Source organism: Orycteropus afer, unplaced genomic scaffold (genome assembly GCF_000298275.1).
Source record: "Orycteropus afer afer isolate SDZICR_OR568_19922 unplaced genomic scaffold, OryAfe1.0 scaffold00752, whole genome shotgun sequence".
Classification (NCBI taxonomy): Eukaryota; Metazoa; Chordata; class Mammalia; order Tubulidentata; family Orycteropodidae; genus Orycteropus; species Orycteropus afer.
The window spans coordinates 285234-300795 of NW_006922339.1; the positions used below are offsets into that span (position 1 = coordinate 285234).

A 15562-nucleotide genomic window follows, 5' to 3' on the forward strand; every position below is an offset into this window, starting at 1 on the left:
ACCTCTGGGTGGATTTGAATTGCCAACCTTTCAGCTAGTAGTAGTTCAGCACTTAACTATGTGTGCCACCCAGGGACTCCATTATGCACCCCCTAGCTGGGGGGTGGGTGGCTAAAGATATTTATACATAAATATACAAACTATGCAAATACACAGACTACTCATGATAGGAAACCCAGGCAAGCCCACATATATTCAAGAACACATTGACACTCACAAACCTAGCTATTACAATGTCCACAACTATAAGCAAAAATTCACATGCAAACACTTTCTAATGTAAGCTGTGATTCTCTGTCCAGCTGTCCCCTGTAGCCACTCTTCCCATTGCTCTTATAAGGTCTTGAAGGTGAAACATTTGGTAGCCAACTTTATATACATGCCTGTAAACAACACGGCTCAGCTTTAAATAATTATGTCAAAGAAATGACAACTGTGCTCTTTGTCAGAACAGGGATGAATAATTACAAAGCCAGGACATAATTAAGCAATTCTGACTGTTGGAGTCAAGAGCTGTCTCACTGACAAGAAGGCTGGTGTGCCCGTGTGCATGCTCTCCTGGACAGGCCTCCACACCACTTTGATCTGTGTTTCCTGGTACAGCTAGGGGCGGGGTCATGGTCTGGTCATCATAGGAGATTTTCTTTGGGGGCTCTCACCTTCCGTGTACCCAGCTTGGTGCTCTCTGCATTGACACTGGCAGGAAAAATGGCTGATATTTGACAAAGATATATATTTGCTTTAAGATTCCAGGAAATGAGCAAAGCTTGGCTGTTGTAGGCCCATTAACTAACAACACACACACACATACACACACACACAGAGTGTGGAAGAGTCCATTGTAACATCAGCTCTCACTTCCTAATGAATGACAGCATCTTTCTGTAGAACAATCAGAGCTCAGACAGAAGGCAGCTTTAAACAACAAAAGCCAAAAGGCAGCAACGAAAGAGAAATGTGTCATCACGAGAGAAGGCGAGAGAAAACTCGTACACAAGCAGTGGGGCCTGACGGGTACCCAATCAAACCTTTGTGGCATAGGGGGTTTATTAGTTCCTCGATGATTTTGCATTTGCGTCAGCCGAGAACACCCAGACTGCCCATTCCCTACCTCCAAGGCAAGGGCTGTGATTGGAGAAGCATTTTCCATTCTCTCAAATACTTTATGTCAGGAATAAAATGAAAACAGCTCCCCAAATCACGGCCCCCTTGATCATCCATCAGAGCATTCCGCTGAATAAGCACAACAGGCCTCTGCTGCCTCGGAGAGGACAGAAGCCAACTTGAGATTCCGATTTCTTTATGAAAAATAGGTCTTCACCAAGTGTGCTCAGCCCAGAGCTGGCAATTCACGGGGAGGAAATTGCTCTCCACTTAGAAGCTGAGTCTTGGTATACACATGCCTCCCTGAACATACATATGTATATATAAATACACAGAGACAGAAAGTATACATACATACCTGCATATGAACCAACATATGTCAGTACACCCTGTGAACAGGTAAGAACCAGCCTTTTTAACAGCCTTTATAATGCCAACATATTAATTCAGCAAGGAGCTCATTTGGTCTCTTTCTATCTGCAAGAAAATTACCAGTACCTATCTTTGAAGACTACAGACAAAAGGGAATTGCCTGCCATTTAAGAGAGGCATGCAATTTGATATGAAACCAGGAACACAGAGAAAGGCTCTTATGGACTTGAAGCACCACTGCATAAATAGAGCATTTCCCTGGAAGACTAGACCTCTGTACTGGTCCCAGATCTGTCTCGATGGGACTATGGGACTTGGAATATCCTCTTCCAGTTTCCTCATCTGTAAAATGACTAAATGAGAGGGCAGACTCTTTCTGACGTCCTCCTCAGTTTGGAAACCATGAGACTCTAACAATATACCAAAGGTCCTCAGGGTCTCTGAGACTATTTTTATTTCCTTCCTTGAATAATTAATGGGAATTTTTAAGCTTAATACAATTAGTAAGGATGTTGGAGTCAATCACACAAACATGAGCTAATTCTGTAATTGATTAGGAACTAATTTGTAACTCTGAAGAGCATTTCTGTTGATGTTGCTAATGACTCAGAGAAGCAGCTAATACTGGATTTTAAGGACCCATTGCCAGTTGCATTCAAAGACAGAGGAGGATGCCATTCCTTCCATCACTACATCAATAGAACAGTTCTATTTTTATCTATTTTCTTCATTTAAACTTTCCTATGAGGCTTTGTTTGAACAAAGGGATCCATAGCAAAAATATTTAGCTCACTGCTTTTTATGGACTGAACTGTGTCCCCTCAAAATATGCACTGAAATCCTAATTCCTGTACCTGCAAATATGACCTTGTTTGGAAATAAGGGTTTTTGTTATGTTAATGAGGCCTGTCAGTATACAGTAGGTCCTAAACCTAATCACTTCTGAGTTATAAAAAGACTAGATTGATTTAGGCAGAGAAATACAGGGAAAGACAGACAATGTGTGAGGGTCATCTGTAAATGAAGGGATGTCAAGGATTGCCAGCAGACACCTGTCACTAAGAGAGGAGCTCAAAGAAGGAACTGACATAACTAACATCCTGATTTGCACTTTTAGCCACTAGAACTGTGAGATAGTAGATTTCTCTTCTTTAAAGCTACTCATTTGTAGCTTTACAGCAGCACTAGCTAACTAAGACACCGCTCCAGAGGTAAAAGGCAGAGTGAGAAGAACATGGGCACTGGATGGACACACAGGTGAAGCCCCAGCTCTGGCCATTACTGTCCCTGGGATATTGGACACTTCAATTGACTTCTCTGGGCCTGAGTTGCCTCTTCTGTAGAGAGCTAATGATCCCTTTTTTCACATTATAGAATGTTATAAGGATTCACAACTATGTGTACAAAGAATCTTAGAAGAGTGGTTTATTGAGTACTCCACCCTAATATAGCATGGATTACTTTTATTACCCCTTTGCATCTCTAACGACAATGTGGAACTTCCCATGTTAAAGGCAATGGGAGCAGGAGAAATACTTGATTTCATCTGTAAAATGTATGTATCACAGTAAGAAATATGGGATGGGCAGGAACCCAAGATATTACAAAGATTTCATTTGTTGTACTTTGCTGAATTTCATGACATTGGCTGTCTCTGGAATTTTTTCACAAAAAAAAAAAAAAAAGTCAAGAAATAAATTATTTCATTTGGACTAAATTACAAAAGCTAGAATAACTAAAGGCAGTAAAGGCAGTCATGAGCAATACGTCAAACCTACGCTTCGATAAAGAGAACTGTTAACACCTTGATAGCTACCGAATGAACCACTCAATTAATTTCCCACATGCTGAAACAGGTAACAATACATTTATCTGCCAGTATTAAACCCTCCATATCATATATTTCCACAACTGTTAGCAATTTTACTCAGCATAACGGAAAATAAGTTGCACCTCATGCATTCAAGGAAAGAAAGTGGCCTGAGGTATTCTGCTAGTTGAGCAACTTGATGAAAGAGGTTTCACTTTTCTGTTTTATTTTTATTTGGTTTTCCTTTTTCCCCCTTCATCATTTCCAGTGCATGTATAGATGCTTTAAGTCAATAATCAAGGACAAACTAGATCTCTCAGGTTTCTGTGTTAGCATTTTCAACACACAAGCTGCAACCCCTCAGGAGGAAGATAGAGCTCCACTGAACCCAGGGCCATGATGGACCTCCAAAGGAGTCATCAACTCTGGCTTCACTGAAGGACTTCAACTTCTCCCAAAGACAGAATTGTCCACGTCCTTAAAAATCTCCTTGTGTCTGAATCCGAGACCCAGAGCCAAATCTCCCCTGCCTCATCACTGCTGTCATTAAGATGACACCATGTTAAATTACATGGCCTCAATGTGGTCTCAGCTGGTAAAGCAAAGGTCAATAAACACCATCCTGATGAGCTCTGGAGAGCTACATGTGGGGAGCACATGCCAGCCCGGGGACACATTGTCAGAAAAAATTGCCTTCCTTGCAAACGATGTCTTAGAAGGCTGTGAGCCCTTGCCTGTGGATGGCAGAAAATCACTGTCCCCTAGCTCCTCTTTGGTCACAAGAAAAAAGGGCCCATATGAGGCACTAGTGGAATGCGACCCACCCCAGAAATAGTAAATGCCCTATACATTCCTTTTTTCTTTCTCAGCTCTGGAACTAGAGAGGCTCCATTTTGTAAAGATAGTATTTTCCAGAGGAAGGCCAGAACTTCATCAATGGACTGTGAACAGTGCTATTTTATTGGTAAAACAGTCATCTGGGTAAGACCACCTTACAAACAAGGACTTTTCAGTCATCAAGGCTTCTTAGACTGGGTTACAAGCAGACTCAATTTATAAGCCATCTTACTAATACTTGACTGACAGTGTAATGATGGACACAACACTGGTGTGCAATTCTGCCTGCATCCTTAACAAAGGAGGATGTCCTCCATGTTACGAAGAGTAGCCAATGCCATGGATACAGCATGTGCCCTGAGTCACCAGGCTGGTGAAGACCAGGAAGTAGAGACCTACCTTGGGTTTCACCACCTTCATGAATGCTCCTCTGATCAATGCCTCCTCTCGTTCCTGTTTGGTTACTTTCTGGGCATCCAGAAACTTCAAGTTGGGTAGCTTGTGTAGAACAAAGCACCTGGAAAAAAGTCAGAGATAACTTACTAAAATCGGGTTACAGACTCAAAGATTTATTCAATTTGTTGCATTCCCAGGAATCCATACCATTAGCTTTGCAGAAGTGAAGATCTTGGCTGTTGATGCTTTTCTATGCCCTCACAAAGAAGAATTAACAACATGAGCAATCACTCTTTGGGGAAATCTGAATGGTTATAATTCACACAGATATAGAACTAAACTCTATCAACACACCCTAGTGGTGCTACTTGAGTTAAAGAACCACACACACACACACAGACACACACTCCTGAATTAGCCAAATGATGTGTTTTCCTCATTCTATTCTGGAAAATAGGTCCAGGTGCTCTGCTATACAGAAAAAACCGACTGACATTGAGTTGATTCTGACTCACAGTGACCCCCATTGGGTTTCCAAGGCAGTAAATCTTTACAGAAGAAGATTGCTCCATCTTCCTTCTGTGGAGCAGCTGGTGGGTGTGAACTGTCAACCTTCTTATTAGCAGTCAAATACCTTAGGTACTGCACCACCAGAACCCCTTGCTATACAGAAAGTACTCAGTAAAATACAACCTGATCATGCTATCTATATCATGAAATGACTTATATCATTGATATCATGAAACCACTTCTATGGTTCAACTGGATCACTTTCAACTCTGAGATAAAACAGATCTCCAAGTTGAGTCTGAGTCAAGAGACCTTGGTTTGCTATGCAGCCATTAAACTATAGCTTCTAATATTAAGAAGGAAGATGTCAGGATAGAAGTAAGAAAAAGATGTAGCTGATAAATGCTTCCTTAATTAATAGAACAGGGATCTTAAAAACTTTCTTCTTACTATCACTGAGTTATTTCCATGATGGCAATATGAAGGTTGTCTTTCTTAATGAGAAACAAGGGGAGTTAATTTAAAGGGGATAACAACAGCTCATCAAATACTATATACTGCCCATTTTTGTGGAGAGATTGTTTGGCATCCATTATTCAAAGGATTAGAAAATGGCTCAAACTCACTGCCGTCGAGTTGGATCTGACTCATAGGAACCCCACCTTGGGTTTCTGAGGCAGTATCATTACAGAAGTAGATTGCCCAGTCCTCCTTCCAAGGAGTGGCTGGTGGGTTTGAACCACCTGTCTTCTGGTTAACAGTCAAATGCCTTAGGCACTACTTGTGATAAACTGTCCTCAAGCAGGTATATGAGAGGTTGGCAAGAAGATTCATTTGGCCTTGGTATAGCCAGGTGTCTAGACTTATAATTCTCCTTACTCAGTGACAGTCACCATCCCAGGTACTTCCCATCAAGCTTCTATACTCTATCAATCAATTAACAATGGTTTCAATCTGCTTTACTTAAGGAGAAGAGGTAAGTACCCAATGTCAAGGCATTGGATTATCTCCAAGGGAATTTGCCACCTCTTTCTTGCCCTCAGCTTCCTCAGCATTCACTCATATTTCAAGCACCACTCCCCTCAAGTTTCCTTCTGCACCTTCAACTCACGTTGCTTTCTCCCATTTCAGTGCTCCTAGAATATGTTGTAAGGAGTTCTGGTCACACAGTGCCTAAGGCACTTGACTGCTAACCAGAAAGCTGGCAGTTCAAACCCAAAAGCCACTCCTCAGCAGGAAGTTTGGGCAACTTACTTCTGTAGTGATATTGCTTCGGAAACCCAAGGAGGGGTCGCTATGAGTCAGGTCCGACTCGACAGCACATAACAACAACAACAACAACAGAATATGGTGTCAGCATCATACAGTGTAACATTTCATGGGTTTTATGGGTGTTTAGTTAGTGTCCTTACATAAACTGTAAGCTTCTTGAAAGCAGGGGCAAATTTCTTTCCTTACCTCTATCTCATCTTGGAAACTAGCGTTAGGATGGACTCCATGAAATGCCAGCTCACGTCAGTTGTACAAATATTTATTGAGTACCTACTATGTGCCAGGCCTTGTGGAAAAGTGATTGTAACATGGTTTCTGCTCTCAAGAGATCAAGAGTGTAATGGGGAAGATGCACCAGACCGAGATAATTAGATATCAGAGTGGCTAAGTGCCAAGACTGAGGGAATGTGCAGAGTAGTTACGGGAGCACAAAGAAAGGGGCCTGTATTACTCACGGAACAGCTGAGAACTAAAGTAAAAAAGGAGGAACAGGAAATTTCAGGCAAGTTTCAAAGAACCAAACCCTAAAGCAACCCAACGACTTAGTTTTTCTTAATGCAGATCTTACTTGAGGCATGGAAAGCACCTCTCCCCTCAATGGAACTTTGGGTTCCCAGGGCCACTTTCCACCTAACAAGGTGGCCTCACATCACTAACTGGCCTTCACATGCTTGTTAGAGTCACAGACATTGCTGATCACTCAAAAGCCAGAGAAAGTAGCTAAGAAGCCTCTAATAATAACCTTCATATTACTCTTTCATTCAGTCAAAATACTCTGAGATTATTTTATTTTTATCCCCCAGAAAAGTCTACCCTAACCCCTGAAGTTCTAGAAATTTGACTCTATACCTACTTTCTGCTTCCTTTCCAACTACTATTACCTGCTTTCCTATTCCTTCCTGAGTTTCTCTCTCTTCCCTCTCCAAATGCTCCCTTAGCCATATCTATCCACAAAGTATCCACATGTCTTTTCCATCCTCTGGCATAATTCCCAATGGCCTCAGTCAATGTCAAAGAAAACTTCCATCTTCTGCTTGTAGCAGCAAAGTCTTGATGACAACAGATTCTTTCAAATAAAGACATGTATAGACAGAAACAATATGTCAGGAGTGACGCTCAAAGGAGTAAAGACACCCACTAAGTGTAGGGTGGGAAAAGATGAATATTCAGGTGAAGAAAACATCAGTATTAGAAAATCATCCAGTGTTTAATGATGGAATGAAAGATGCCTTCACAGGGCTGGCAGGAACCAGGATGACAACAGACAGCGCATTGTCATCTCACCCCACTTTGGATCACAGCCTTGAAATCAAAGCACACACAGAGAGAGAGAGAGAGAGAGAGAGAGAGAGAGAGAGAGGTGTTGGCTTTTAAGCTAGTTAAAAATTTTAGATGGCACAGAACTGCTGTTTTCAGAGCACTCTTCTTTTACAGTCAAAGAAAGAGCCCATGAAAAAAAGACTGCCAGGTGCCCCTGAGACTAGGGTGACTTAACTCCCATCCTCAGTGCCAGCCTGGCATTTCCAGGTGGGTGGCAGCTTGGAGAGGTGTGAAGGATACTGGGAAGTCTTGTCCTAAATAGTTCTGAGATTCAGCCCAGAATCAAAAACTTCCTTTAGAGATGCCTTCTTTTGTTTTCTTACTCATCCATCCATTCATCTTCCAGCCATTCAACAAGAAATTATTGAGCAGCTACCACCTGCCAGGAGCTGGGCCAGGTGTTGAAAATAAAGTGATGAACAAAACAGACAAGGTCCCTCTCTTGAGGAACTTTGTATTCTAGCACAGTGGTTCTCAAACTTGAGTGAACATAAGCATCACGTGGAATACAGTTCACTGGGCCCCTAGAGATTCTGATTTTGTAGGTCTGGTGGGGGAATGAGAATTTGTTTCTTATAAGTTCCCAGGTGATGCTGATGCTACTGGCGTTGTAAACACAATTTGAGAACCACTGTTCTAGCGATAACAATGCCCAGAGGAATAACAGTTTGGAGATTAGCCTTATGGGACACCAATCTCTTTCCCTTTCTGCTAGCCGTCTATCCTGTCCCAATGTCTGTGGGTGCATAGCACATAAACAGTAGCCATGTCTACCAGATCTTCCTGCCCCTTGGTGTTTTGGGACCAGCTCCAAACATTACTGTCAAGTGATAAGTCAGTGGGCTTCTGGCCTGCCTGCCCCATCCTGGTCTCGGGAGATCTATTTCCTTTTGCTCCAGGTCATGTCAGGGTGTCAAAAGCCACAGCTTCAATCCTGAGTGTAATACTAGTTTGCCATAAAAATACAAGAAAGGATACCCGAAGCCACAGAATGAAGGCTTTTACAATATCAATTCAACCCTTGTAAATTTAATCCAGGGTTATTTGTTGCACCAAAATCTCTTTACTGTGATGTATTACTTAGTTACTGGGGTTATCACAGCCGTATCCTAAAGTTGCATAGTACATAAAACATTTCAGTTAACAATGTGGGAAGGTTAACTCCCCCAGATAACCTGCAATCACAAGGGCTAGTCCAGATGACATGCCTCTGTCAGCTTCCACGAGCTATTGATGGTTCAATCAGTTTGTTTTGAAGGTAAAGTACAACAAAAGGGCAGTAAACTTATTCAGACTGTCAACAGGGGCTATCGGGAATGGGGCTTGCAGGTAAGTAATTCTGGGTGTTTTAAGGCTATTATCAAACAGCAATGGTTGAAGGAAGAGACAGCTACTAATAACACAGAAGGCAGCCATCATAAACCACTTTATGGCAGAAACCCCCGTCTATAAATCCTGCGACACCCAGAGACAGCTTCAGATTTATAAAACTGCTTGTTAAGCTAGGGCACTGCTTAATGAAAAGAGATCAGTCTAAGTTCCAAGTTTCATGTCTCTAGCTCCAAAAGGCAAGACCAATTTCCCTGACCTTCTCAAGGTGGCTTGGGGAAAGCCCCTGGGGGCTTGGTATGGTGGAGTCAGAGGCCCTCTTGGCTATGATGAGAAAAGTGAGAATCGCAAGAGGAGAGCAAGGATCCAGGGAAGGTGTTTTAATACCCATTTGTCTCTGTCTAAAAACTCAGCTTCTCTGAAAGTGATAAACCAGCACCCACAGCTTTTCAGGTTCTCTCTTTTCATATAGAATGTTCCATTTTCTTAAAGCACTACTCTAAGGAGAGAGCTAAAACTGGTGGTTGGAGAAAAGGAACAGCAGAAAGTTGTTTTTTTTTTTTTTTTTCCCCTCTAAAATAAATTTTCTCTGTCCAAAATCCTGATGCTCTGGCATTTTTCATCTAGATTTCAAAGAGAGTAGGGTCTTTTCCTCCTGACCACAACACCTACCCTAGGGGAACTGGCTGATCTCCAGTAACAATCCATAGCCACAGAGAAGATGAGATGGGTCTTACTTGTCTGCGCCTATGGTCGGTTACTGATGAGCTCTGGTGGCATGGTGCCTAAGTCATTTGACTGCTAACCAGATGGCTGGCAGTTCAAAGCCACCAGCCAGTCCTCAGAAGGAAGATTTGGCAATCTACTCCTGTAGTGATATCGCCTCTGAAACCCAAGGAGGGGTCACTATTAGTTGGATCTACTTGATGGCAGTAAGTTTGGTTATTTATTTATTTATTTTTATGGTCAGCCACTATGTTTCTTTCTCTGAGGAGACTCTATGTAAGAAATACCAACTTTCCAAATCCCGAGTGAACTGGCCATGGAGTCACTGGTATTTTTCCCTACCTTCTTCCATTTATGAGGAGCTCTGGTGGTGTAGTGGATAAGGCTTTTGGCTGCTAAACTCAAAGATCAGCGGTTCAAACCCACCAACTGCTCCGCAGAAGGAAGACAGGGCAATCTACTTCCATAAAGATTTATAGCCTTAGAAACCCAATGGGCATCGCTATGAGTCGGAAATGACTCCATGGCAGTGAGTTTGGTTTTTGTTTTTGTTTTCCATTTATGGCGTTCTCTGCCTTTTCACATTATTTTTTTCTGCCTTCCTCCTTCCATGTGGGGTGGAGTTTATGGTGCAAGCCCTACCTAGAGGCCCTGAAGGCCACAAAGGGTGAGCCATGAATTGTTGTTTTCAGTATTTCACAAAGCTTAACAGAATAGGATGAGCATGCCAACAAAACATCATGCTTTATTGCTTTTGAGTAGATTACATCAACTCAGTTTTGTAACACTGGTTACCTCATGCCAATCAAAAGTCCTGATCAACGCTAAATATGTCTGATTAATAAAAAACTTGTTGTTGTTATTATGTGCCGTCGAGTCAGACCCGACTCATCGCGACCCCTCCTTAGGTTTCCGAGGCAGTACCACTACGGAAGTAGATTGCCCAACCTTCCTTCTGAGGAGTGGCTGTGGGTTTGAACCACCAGCCTTCTAGTTAGCAGTCAAGTGCCTTAGGCACTATGCTACCAGAGCTCCTAAAAAACTTAAATGTAGCATATTTTAGAGGCCAACACATTTTATTATTATTATTATTTAATTTTTTATTTTGAGAGGCAAAACTTTTAAATTGCAGCAGAGATCATTAAAAGGGGGGGAGATCTTCATAATGCAATCCTTAGAGACTAAGAGGGCAGAGGAAAGTCTAGACTCTGAACTTATCTAGCTGTTTAATCTTTGTTCAGTCTCGGTCCCCTTTCTGAGCCTCAGTTTCTCCATCTGTGCAATGAACGGAGTGGGTTAAATGATGCCTAAGCCTTTGAGCTTTAACTTGCTTAAGTTCTATTGTCTCAAAATTAATTTACAATAAATGCATCCATATACTTCTCCCTCGCTATCCCAATTTCCTTATATAACCAGCCCCCACACCTCCAGGTAAAGGAGGACTGTGAGAAAAAGTCAATAAAGGCTGAAGAGTAATGAACAAACAGTGTGAGTGGAATAAGTCCAGATGCTCTGAGAGATGACAATGATCTCACTCTAATGAGCTGAGGTGTGCTCACCTACAGCATTAATGAATGCCTGACAACTGTCAGGGGCCAGCTGATTTTCCTCACAGTTCACCGGCAGTGTGTTTGAAGTCTCTGTGCAAACAATACACCCACAGGACAGACCAGGGACCTCTACAGAGGGTAACTGGCAATTACTCTGTGGGCTTCTGTCACTTTGATCTCTGGGTTGTGACCTTTGCTTTCTTGTGATCTTCAAAGCCCAGATTGTAGATTAGCTGGAGAATGCTAGCTGGGCTATGTAAGCCTTAAGTTTTACAGCTCCTATTCAGCTAGGAAATGGTGCCAGCCCAGGATGGCCAACAGACGGTTGTGGTGAGTCCCTCCCTCCTTCCCCTGGGCTGAGTGCTACAGACACTGGGCAGGACCCAGGCTAGTCCCTGGAAGAGAACAAAGAAAGGGTGCCACATTTTAAATAATTTAAAGTAGTGAGGAATACAGAGGGACCTACTGGGGAGGCTGGAAGGAGAGGAGGCCAACTGGAGTGGGGGCAGGAGAAAAGGAGTGACAAAGGGTCTAGTGACAGAAGTAGAGCTAAGAGCATGAGACCAACCTCCTTATTTGACAGGTGAGTTCTAGCACTTGTGGACCATCAACCTCTCAGTCCACTGTTCTTTCTCCAGTAAGAAGAAAGAGAAGAAATGCAAGGAAGACAAGAAATATACCATTCTGGGCACTCAAGCTTCCCATGCCTGGTTCATTATTTTGGCCAGTTCCAGAGTCCATGAGAGGTCCCAAGTGGTATCTGAGGACCATGGTGGTCTCTCATGCCAAACCCTGTCTCACCACTCTCTTCCTGCCCAAACTCTAAAGGCTACCCTTATCACATTCACCTCCATTCAACATTCATCCCAAAATAGCAGCACAGTATGTACACACAGCAAAGTGTGGGTAGGCTTAAGCTCCTATAATAACATGGTAAGGGGGCACTGCTCAGCCACGAACTATGATGAATGGTAACAGGAAGCTCCAGGCATGGCTTTGCTCCTGCCCAGCAGGGCCAGGGCACTACTCAATAACCCAGTAGTATATTCATGCTTACACACAAATTTAATGAGCCTGTTTTACTGTGGGAATGTGTGCCAAGAAAATCCAACTGGGTACACAGGGGGTAAGTGGGGAAGAAAAAACAGTGGGTGTGGGGAAAGAGGACATAAGCTGTGCAAAAACCAAAGTATCCATGCAGCCATTTCCAATAATTCCATAAATCTGGTCACTTCCATTTCTAGTCCAGTGGTTGGCCACAATGGGGCCACAATGGGGTTGGCCTAAAATGGGGCTGACCATACTGAAACCAAAATCTCCCATGGAAATGAAACAACAGACACACTTGTTTTGATGTATAGCTGGGTGACATAGTATAAATATTACATCACATAACCACAGAGGATGCCAATCAATAAGAAATTTTTTTAGACAGCACTAAATGAACCATGGGCTCTTGCTTCTGAATACACTCCTTTAAGACTCCTACTATTGCTTAAATGATTAATAGAAGACATATTGTCAGAAAATGTACTTAAAGTGAAAAACAGTAAACTGTAGAAATATCATTCATTTTTTAAGCAATTTTCTAGTGAAAATGTCACATAAATTTACATAGAAGCTGTACTATTAGGCTCAGGGTAACTGTTACATGGAAGGCAGACCTCACACTTTGGGGAAGAAGGGCCAGGAAAATATTTTACCCAAAAAGAAAAGGCAGCTGCATTGCTTTGTGTATACCCAAATGCCACAAGAACTCTGCATTCAAAAGTCATATTGTGAAACTCTAAAATTTCTCAGGAGAAAGTACCATGGGAAGTTATGAAGATGGAATTGAGCAGAGTGGGACCAGAGGCTGTCAGACAGTCATGTACAGAAGCACAAACTCTAAGGTGAATGAAGCAGAGTTACTTACAGACCCTAGAATGGAAATACATCACATATAATTTATGTCATACAAAAGCAAGTGTGAGTGCTTGTCAAACAAAAAAAATAAATAAAATAAATAATTATTTTTTTACGTGCTGGAGAATTGGCCTACCATTCCATCCAACAATCAGATGCTATGCAGTGAATGTAAAATTGGATGGACACATATTTAATGTTTCCTCCACCATTCTTCACTGCTATTTATAAGGTTTCAGTGGCCAATTTTTCAGAAGTGAATGGCCCCATCCTTTTTCCTAGTCTATCTTACTCTGGAAGCTCAATTACTGGTGATTACAATGAGAGAGAGTTTGAAACAAAGAAGAAGCACCAGCAGTTAGAAAATATGCTGTTGGTGATAGAAATGATGCTGGTGATTACACAATAGAATTTTGCAAGAACAATGATTTATTCATTGCAAATATATTTTTTCAACAACATAAATGGCGACTACACACGTGGGCCTCACCAGATAGAATGTTGTTGTTGTTGTTGTTATGTGCCGTCGAGTCGGCCCCGACTCATAGCGACCCCTCCTTGGGTTTCCGAGGCAGTATCACTACGGAAGTAGGATTGCCCAACCTTCCTTCCGAGGAGTGGCTGGTGGGTTTGAACCGCCAGCCGTCTGGTTAGCAGGCAAGTGTCTTAGCCACTATGCTACCAGAGCTCCCACCAGATAGAATACACAGGAATAAAATTGACTACATCTGTGGAAAGAGACAATGGAGAAGCTCAATATCATCAGTCAGAACAAGGCCAGGGGCTGACTGTGGAACAGACCATCAACTGTTCTTAGATAAGTTGAAGCAGAAAAAAATTAGAACAAATCATGAGAGACAAAATGCGACCTTGATAATAGCAGACCTAAATATAGAGGCCATCTGAAGAACAGACTTGATGCATTGAACACCAATGACCAAAGACCATATGTACTGCTGGATGACATGAAGAATATCACATGTGAAGAAAGTAAGAGGTCATTAAATAGAGAAGAAAGGAAGAAAATACCAAAATGGATGTCAGAAGAGACTCTGAAACTTGCTCTTGTAGAGAGGAGAGTAGCTAAAGCAAACGAAAGAAATGATGAGATAAAAATATTGAACAGAGTATTTCAAAGGGAAACTTGAGAAGACGAAGTAAAGTTTTATAATGAAATGTGCAAAGACCTGGAGTTAGAAAACCAAAAGGGAAGAGCACACTCAGCATTTCTCAAGCTGAAAGACCTAAAGAAAAAAAATTCAAAACTTGAGTTGTAATACTGAAGGACTCTATGAGCAAATTATTGAATGGTGCAGGAAAAGCATCAAAAGAAGATGGAAGGAATACACAGAATCACTGTACCAAAAGAATTGGGAGATGTTCAACCATGTCAGGAGGTAGTATATGATCAAAAACTGATGGCACTGAGGGAAAAAGTCCAAGCTGCACGAAAGGAATGGGTTTAAAAAAAAAAAAAAAAAAGCCTCTAGGAATTGATAGAATACCCACTGAGATGTTTCAACAAATGGATGCAGCACTGGAGGTGCTTCCTCATTTATGGCAAGAGCCTAGTACAAAGAAAGGTGGTACAACAGAATGCAGAAATTATCAAACAATATCATTAGCATCACATGTAAGCAAAATTTTGCTGAAGATAATTCAGAAATGGTTTCAGCATTATATTGTCAGGGAACTTCCAGAAATGCAAGCTGGATTCAGAAAAGGACATGGAACAAGAGATATCATTACTGATGTCAGATGGATCTTGGATAAAAACAAAGAATACCAGAAATATGTTTGATTATGCAAATGCATTCAACTGTGGATATTTCATAACAAATTATGGATGACATTATGAAAACGGGAATTCCAGAACAATTAATTTGTGCTCATGAGGAACCTGTACAAAAAACAAGAAGCTGTCATTTGAAATAACAAGGGCATACTGTATGGTTTAAAATCAGGAAAGGTGTGTGTTAGGGTTGTATCCTTTCACCACATTTATTCAATCTGTATGCTGTGCAAATAATCCAAGAAACTGCACAGTATTAAGAATACGACATCAGGATTGGAGGAAGACTCACTAACAACCTGTAATATACAGATGACACAACCTTGCTTGCTGAAAGTGAAGATGACTTGAAGTACTTACTGTTGAAGATCAAAACCTAGAGACTTCAGTAAGGATTACATGTCAACACAAAGAAAACAAAAATCTTCACAACTGGACCAATAAGCAACATCATGATAAACAGAGAAAAGATTGAAGTTGTCAGGGACTTCATTTTACTTGGACCCACAATCAATGGCCACTGAAGCAGCAGTCAAGAAATCACACAACAGGAGTTCCGGCAAGATGGCGGACTAGGCAGAAGGATTGCACAGACCCTCTTCAACAAAGAAAAGGGAAACCAATTAACACAGACACAGA

General features: G+C 41.7%; 1 protein-coding gene across 1 annotated transcript in view; it reads right to left on the reverse strand.

Annotated features, from left to right (window-relative positions):
- Positions 1 to 15562, reverse strand: part of LRMDA (leucine rich melanocyte differentiation associated) — a 41685-nt gene that overhangs the window by 3552 nt on the left and 22571 nt on the right. Inside the window, exon 4 of the mRNA XM_007957500.1 lies at positions 4523 to 4640. Coding sequence (XP_007955691.1) covers positions 4523 to 4640 — 118 coding nt within the window. The remainder of the gene's footprint in view (positions 1 to 4522; positions 4641 to 15562) is intronic.